Raw genomic sequence first — 7,718 nt, 5'->3', positions numbered from 1 at the left:
TGATGAGACGCCGTGATACTTTGAGGCTGCAGCACTTCAGGACGAAGTGCATCATCTTCGACCAAAAGAGACACCAATTGGTAGACCACGCCTACCGCTCTCCCCTGTGGCCTGTGGCAGCTAGATTAAAACAGCCACGAGTATCGGGCGCGTTGAGACGAGTGATTAGCGGCACTGCTGCCCCCTGCGTGCCCACTAGCACCGCTATCGCGGCCGAAAATGAGGACCTGCGCACCGCCCAACTACGAGAGGGTCGATTCAACACTCTTTTTCTTGACAGAAGCATGCCACTTCTCACAGAGTTCGTGCCAAGCCAGTCTGCAGGCTGGCTTGCTCCACCCGACCACACTGCAGCAATCCCCTCGGACACCCCTGACGTGTTGTATCAGGAGAGCCTCTTGGAGGCCTCCCGAGACAGGCAAGGGCTGGCTCTTGGCGCCAACGGCATTCCCGGCACCGGTCTTCTGTCGTCTGGCGACGCCAAGCTTGACTTGGAGCCGCCGTGTGCATATCCCCAGTCCGTGTTGGTTCCACCACTGTGAATCGAACGTCACTGGAATAAGTCAGCAGCCCATTCGATGCCTTCGCTCTCGGGCCAGGGCCGAGTTCCCCACCGCAACCCGCCCGCCATCCACATTTGGTTGAGCCCTGCCCAGCGGCAGTGGCTGAGCTTCAGCAGTCGACCTCGCGACACGTGAGGGTCCTCCTCGCCGAATTTATCTAGGTAAACTGATCCCAGCTGGCTGCTCATGAGCGCCGTGTCCAGGCGTCCACCTGTGCACATTACTGCGTCAACGGAGCTGGTGGCCAGGTTCAGGTAGAGGCCAGACCCCATTCCACAAAGCCAGGTGTGGGCCGCCAGGTTAGACAGGCGAGTCTCCATCGTGCCTCGCAATCGCCAGGGCCCGGATTCAGGCTGCGTTAGGTGCTCTCTCCGAGCTCACGTCCTCCTTCCGAGTGGCAGATCCCAGGCTACAGCAGGTGTCAGCGCATAAATGAGTGCCACAAAGCAGACATATGACACTGAGCCTTCGTGGCTCGGGGAAGTGCGGCACTCCCGTTTCGACATTGGGCAGCTGCTCCTCAAAATAGACCGTGAACGGAGTCTGGAAGCAGGTCGGCGGTTGCACCAGAGAGTCCAGACTGAGACAGGCATACAGCGCCTGTGTTCGGGAACCTGGTCGCACGTCCCGGCTCAACATTGATGTTAGGCGACCGAGGCTTGATCGACTCCTCAGGGGATTCGCCTCTGTCGAGCGTGCCACCAGCACCTTAGTAATTGAGGACTCACTGGCGAGTTGTACCTGCCCACTCTCCGCCCCGACCATAGACCCGAGACGAGATATGGAGTCGAGACTGGGCGCCTTCATTAGCGAGAAGGCGCGCTTCTGCTTGATGAGCGATTGCGTGACTTCAGTGGACAAGCGGTAGGTAGGAGGCCACAGGGTCACCAGTGGATGCGAGGAGGAGTCCGCCTCCAGGTAGAACGACAGATCAGTCATTGGGCCGCTGGGCGGACGCTGCGATAGAAACCGAACCATCGGCAATCTCAACAGACTCGCCACGCTGGATTCCAATCTACAGCTGAGCAGCTCCTCGACGCAAGGAACGCGGATACCTGCCACCTTGTTTATTGCACCTACGAGTTCTGCTGCTTGCAGGCTCGGAATCAGAGTGGTGAAACCTATACATGGGTGGTTGGCAGTTCCCTCAATCAGATAGCTCAGAAGACTTAACGTGCACTCTAGGAAGGGCACAACGCCCAAGCACACCGTCTCTATCAAAGCGGCAGGCGAGATACCAGCCTTGTTGACACCGGTGGACACGCCAGTCATGTGGTCCGGCGCTGCAGACAGCCCGCCCTCAGGGTCTTCTGGAGACTGTTCGTCAGGTTCCAGACGATGTTGGGCCACGTCATCGTCACCGAATCTCGTCTCGTCAGCAAAACTCTCAAGCCAGAGGGAGGCCCCGGTTACGTCTTCGGATGTCGGCATAGTGCCCGTGAGGCGGTGTACGTCGAACATCAGCGAGCCAGGCAGCATGATTGATCCTGTCGCCGACCTTCCGAAGCTGGATCGAGACCGGATTGGCGCCTCGTTCTTCTCTTGTTCAATACACTGTCTCCGTTTCTGCAACATTCTGCGGGCTGATATTACTGCCTGCTCCATGGAACTGTCCAACACATTGGGGTTGTCGTCGTCCACGACAGTCCAAAGGACGGAGAGTGCCTCGAGAGTCAATCCCAGTCTGTGTTAGACGACATGATAACTCACCGAACGTAAAGGCTCACAAGGGCGTCAGAATCCTCGGCCGCGATGAAGTGCAGCGCGATCAGCAGCCGCCCCAGCAGTTGGAAGCGGACTGACGGCAGACACATACCGCCTGCCACCCTAGCGTCTGGAAGGGAGTCCGTGGACAGCGAGCCTGACCCAAGACAGAGCAGTGATTCGCAATGACGGAGATAGAGGTTAGTGGAGTGGGGAAGGTTAATATCAGGGGCCGACTCGAACTCCTCCGCAGTCCTGAGGGCAGTCGTAACTGCGGAGAAAGTGACCATCAGAGCGTCAAGAGGCAGGAGGGTCTTAGGGCCCTCCGACGAGCCCATCGAACGATTGAGGCGGCAGTGATGCGTGATGGTGTCGGTGATCGCCTTGCTGATAGCGGCCAAGGGGTGGACTACATATCCGCCAAGGTCTACAGCGTCGCCCTCTCTGTCGCCCAAAATGGAAATACTCGCCACTGGGGGATCGCCCGCAGTCTCACTCAATGATACGGAATCGGTCAGATCGTTCACGTCTGGCTGATCATCAAGTACGTCCCTGGAAGAGGTTGGCTGGGAGATGAAACGCATCAACTCTCTAAGGGGACGGATGGACTCCCACAGGTCGTCGCGCGCCAAATTCGCAATGTCATCGTCGGGTGCGGGGCCGTCGCCACTGATCAACGAGACCTCATCCTCTATCAGGCGCTCCAGAAACTCCTCAATCATCTCAACAAACCGTGACGAATCCTCAGGTGCAGACGCCGCCGACAAACTCTTCATGTTAAGAGGGTAGGATACTGTGGGTCCAGGGCAAAGGGTGACGCGAAGGCACGAGACTTGCAAGCACAGGGATCGCACTAGGATGTCAACACAAGCCGGGTACTGTTCGTAAAACCGAGTGGGCAAGTTCAGAAAGCAACCTCTGGCTACCTCCGCGACCGAGGTTGATAACGAGGATAGCCCCTCCAGCGACTTGCTCAGGGACTTGATGCGGTCATTCCAATCGCGAAGGATAAACTCAAGGCAGGGTTCGTCCTTCTGGACACCGACCGACCGCAACTGTAACCCGGCCTCCCGTCCGTTGCTATCAGGTAGCAGAAGAGATACCTGTCTGGAGCAGTAAGGACAGCTGAGCCCTGAAAATTGGTCAGGCCTCGACGTCAGAGATACGTTCTTCAGGTACTCCTTCCAGCAAGCTTCGTGCATTTTGTGGCCACAGCAGGAAAACACCAACTTGGCATCGGTAGGGGGTCCGAAGCGCGGTAGGCGCTCAGTGCCCTCGTTGAAGTCCCAGTCCACATCAAACTTTTGCTGAAGTTTAGCCATTTCGTAGAATCGCGGACCTCCGACATGGAAGTGCCTAGCAACCGCATCCACCCGCGCCACCGGATCCGCTGGCTGCTTGGCCCTTGCGCCATCCGGAAGCCATTGAAGGTGGGCTAGGTGGTGGGTTGGCTTGCCCTGCACAAGCAGAAAGCACACCACACATTCCGACTTTTCAGGAGGCTCCTCATCCGTCTCAACGGATTGCCGATTCGCAGCTGCCTTCTGCTGCTTCTTCTTGAACAGGCGCATCAGTCGTTCTTGCTTATGCTTAAGGTCCACCTTCGTGTCTTCGCGGACGTCGCAGTCACCCTGGCCGCTGCGCGACAGCAACTCTGCCCGCAAGGTATTGTTTTCGGATCCAAGAGCGAATAGTTCCTTTGCTTCTGATTGAAACACGTTTAGGAATTTGCCTGTGTAGGCGTCCGCCGCCAACAACGGTCGCGAGGGCGCTAAGGTGGATTGGCATAATGCACCGATGCATGTCCTCATCCAGTGGTGCGCTTGCTGAGTGTCGTCTTGAGCTTCTCGTGACAAATGCCGCGAGAAGATGACCAACAATTCCAGAAGGCACACTGATCCGCTCACGTACTGCTCGTGCTGGCGACCCAACGGCAGCACAAGCCGAACCCGGACCGCAGCAAAGACACTCATGGATGTTTGTAGCTGGGCCGCAATATGACGTCCAGATAGTTGGGGAGGGGAGCTCACCCGGCGAAAGGAAACCGTCTCAGTGTCCTGGCCTCTTAACAACGTCTCGACCTCCACGAGTCGAGTCAACAATCTCAGGGAGGTAGCCAGCAGCAGAGGGCCCGAAGGACCCTCAATCGTCACGCTGTCGGCGGTGGGAGGTGACATGGGTGAAAGTTCCAGGTCCGGGATCAGTATCCGAAGCCCCTCACCTGCTGACTCTGGAACCGATCCCAGAACAACGACGTCCATAGACACCAGAACCAGACTGAACAGCAGCCCTACGAAACATGGATGTCTGCACAGCATCGCTTGTCCCTCTCGGAAACAAGACTTCACACGGGGGACGCGTGATAGATCGAAGGGGGGCAGCTCCTCCACGACCTTGGGTCGCCTCTTCAGAAGGTCGAAGTATAAGTCCTCCAGCTCTGCGCTCGCGGACTGCCCCTCAGAGTTAAAAGGGTAGCTGATGTCGATTCTGGACCAGAATGCGACTTCTTCCTCCAGCGTTCCGGACGCCAGGCCTCTAGCCACATATGACCCCTTGCGACTTTCGCGGTTGAATTGAAAGACGGCAGCGTTGTCGATGGCGCGTTCCATCACCTCCTCTGCCCCGCGCATTTGGGATTGCGACATACGAGGCATCAGCTCCAGCAGCTGAGAGTGCGTCTTGGAGGCGGAAGTGGTATTTTGGAGAATGGCCTGCTCGAGGCGCCTCAGAGGGTCCCAGGACAGGCGAGACTCGTGCGCAAGAAGCTGGAAAAGAAGGATTGCCAAGCATTGCACTGTTAAGGTGCGCCTTTCGCTGTCCAGCGCAGCGTGAGTGCCCACTGGAATGAACGCCTCGGGGATGTCGAGTCGGAAGCATATGTGGTGTATAAGGAGCTCCACCGCGTCCATCGACGATGCATTCTTCACTGTTGCACTCTCAGCGGCTGCCAAGGCGAATAACCTCAGCGCCAGCAAATCAATTTCGCCTGTGTGAGTCGACCAGAAGAGGCGCATATAGAACGTCGCCTCTCCCTGCAGCCCTTGCCCATTGCGTCTCCATGCCCCCACCAAAACCACCTGATAGTAGAGAGCCAATGCACGGATCTGCTCGTCCGAGACGAGGGATAGCATGGATTGCGAACACCCAACGCATGAGAGAAGGGAGAACGGTGACTTTCCGCCTAGAACGCACGCCCGAACCCAAGCCTCGGTGAACACTCGGTGCAGAGGCAACACGGTGGACGCGGTGAGGTTGCCCTCCACCAGCGACCCTCGGGTGATCCATTGACCAGACAGCTGAAAGCCAGTGGATATGGCGTCGACGAGTATGCCTGGAGAGATGCAGGAGTCAACCCACCACCATTCTGGCTTGCTCAGTTTCAGGCGGTTGTCAACGACCTCCTTTGGCGATCCTGAGATGACAGATTCTTCGAGATGCCGTCGGAACGTGTCCAGTACCACCTCCTGGGCGATATTAAACTGCAGCATCTTGAACCCCGTGCCTCCCGTGGACATCGTAAACGTCTCCTTGAAGTTCTGCGATCGCGTCCGATGCCAGGAGACCATGGCTGTGTAGCAGTCCACAAAGTTCAGCATGGCCACTCCGAACACCCACTGTTCCCCTTGGTCCCGCAACGAGCCGACGAGACGGTCCAGGTAGCCAACTCCGTTGACAACGCAGTCGACGTGTAAGAGAAGTGCCGCTATCCACGCCCGAGAATCGTCGTACTTGACGTGCTCGCACAATTCTCGCCTATAAGCCAAGCAGCAGCCGGCAGGCATCATTAGTGGCAGCCATCCATAACGCCAGAAGGCGTCCCGGTGGTTGTTGTTCTGCACGATGGCTCCAAACACGCGAGGAGACTCCAGAAAGTACCGCAGGTCGTGGAGAATGCAGTTGTAGTCCCGGTTGATGATTGCAGACTTGTCCAACCGGTACTTCCCTTTGCTGGTCCACCGAGAGAACATGTCCAAAGCGGCATGCATAAGCCGGGAAACCATATTATGGTCCTTCACAAGGCTGTGACAAACAGACTCTATAGCGAAAACCTGCACGGTGATCCGCTGTAGGAACTTAGAATCGATGACGCTCTTTGTGGGGCTGTCTGTAACGAGGGCGGCCAACCTGGGGTAATGCTGCAAGAACACGGGGCCTAGGTAGTGCTTGAAGTCGTCAACAAACATGAGTTCGAGGAGAAGAGACAGCACCGCCTCGCACGAGTCCTTATTCAACAGTAGCCTACCTCCATCAAACACAATGTTGCTCCCTATGAGGTTGAGCAGCGTCTCAAGGCCAGATTGGTTCACAAAGCACGTCGCGAGGTAGGCGAGATTAGGGTGTATGCGGTATTGAGGCTTTCCTTGATACCGCAGTGGTGACGTTGTCACTCTGTTAGCGAAGCTGCATTACAGAGACCCTCACGTCTCACTCCTGTGTGATTCGGGCTATGAGAGAGCCGGGAAGCTCCTGGGACAACGACGAGGCCAGCTGTGCGTGAGGAGAGGGTCGAAAGCCCATCGCTGGGTCTACCGCACTCCCAGGCCAGAACTCGGTCCTTGCACTTCCAAGGGCCGTCCTTAACCACGTAAGAAACTCGAACAAGGGGTTGTCCTCCTCAAGGTAGGCAGCCTCCTTCGCCTCAACGGTGAGCAGCGACAGCGACCTGCGCAAAGGAAAACTCGCCTCCACGCCGGATAGGAGTTGCGATGACGCCCTTTGGGCTCGGATGTGAATCATCTCGAGAGGTCTGTAGGCGTGAAACAGAGCCGCGACATTGTGACAGAGCAGGCCATCGCTGAAGGTGGACTTCTCAATGTTGATGAGTTTGAAGGCGGCTGCAACGGATTCCCTGAAGGCATGATGTAGACGGCAGAGACGGATAATCCATTTAAGGAGGTGCCTGGCGGCAGCTGCCTGGTACCTGGCGGTCAACTGGAAATGCGCGCTAGTCGGCGCAACGGGAAACATAGACGGCTTGGCCGAGGAGAGCAAAGGACAGACCATCAACAGAGCTACCACCCGTTTCACGATAATGGGGACCGCCACGTCAACAACGAACGTTACATCCTCGTTCAGGTCGGCGAGGGGAAAGGCAGGGCCTGTATGTCGGGCGCAGAAGCCGGACTCATACAGGGCACTGGCATCTCCGCAGTCACAGCAACCCCCGAAATCGGACCTGTATATCATGAAGTCATGACCTTCGTGGTCTCCCCTTTTGAAACACTTGATGCATATGCAGGAGGAACCGGAGAGGGCACAGGTGTAACACCTGTATGCGACATGGCTCCCTTCCCAAACGGTGTAGCAGCGACTTTGGCTGTTGGGGGCGGCGCAGATATCAACCAAAGTGCCCTCAAGGCCGCGCACATGCTCGGCCAGCCTTTCCCCCAGGGGCCCCTCCTGCTTGCCTTCCAGCGGTACTATGAGGGCCTCTATCAGCTTCGTCCCGTA

General features: G+C 57.1%; 2 protein-coding genes across 6 annotated transcripts; one reads left to right on the top strand and one right to left on the bottom strand.

The window, feature by feature from the left end:
* Nucleotides 1–284: 284 nt before the first annotated feature.
* On the top strand, nt 285–542 carry KVP17_002007 (uncharacterized protein; the record flags this gene model as incomplete). Its single annotated transcript, XM_068517915.1, has 1 exon — nt 285–542. The coding sequence occupies one exon, from the start codon at nt 285–287 to the stop codon at nt 540–542; it is 258 nt and encodes an 85-aa protein (XP_068379470.1).
* Nucleotides 543–550: 8 nt separating this feature from the next.
* Nucleotides 551–7,697, bottom strand: KVP17_002006 (uncharacterized protein; the record flags this gene model as incomplete). Of its 5 annotated transcripts, XM_068517912.1 has the most annotated exons (4): nt 551–916; nt 945–2,247; nt 2,274–6,668; nt 6,697–7,697. In XM_068517912.1, coding segments are annotated over 4 exons (7,065 nt in total), but the record flags the coding sequence as incomplete, so codon positions are not given. The 5 variants fall into 5 exon arrangements, with proteins under 5 accessions (XP_068379467.1, XP_068379469.1, XP_068379468.1 ...); XM_068517914.1 differs by lacking the exons at nt 945–2,247; nt 2,274–6,668; nt 6,697–7,697 and having other exon boundaries at nt 551–883; XM_068517913.1 differs by lacking the exons at nt 2,274–6,668; nt 6,697–7,697 and having other exon boundaries at nt 912–2,168.
* Between the last annotated feature and the right edge of the window lie 21 nt (nt 7,698–7,718).

Source organism: the organism of the source record quoted next (genome assembly GCF_019968985.1).
Source record: "MAG: Porospora cf. gigantea B chromosome Unknown PgB_NODE_1126_length_7718_cov_122.184, whole genome shotgun sequence".
NCBI classification, from domain to species: domain Eukaryota; phylum Apicomplexa; class Conoidasida; order Eugregarinorida; family Porosporidae; genus Porospora; species Porospora cf. gigantea B.
This window is presented reverse-complemented; position numbering and strand designations above follow the sequence as displayed.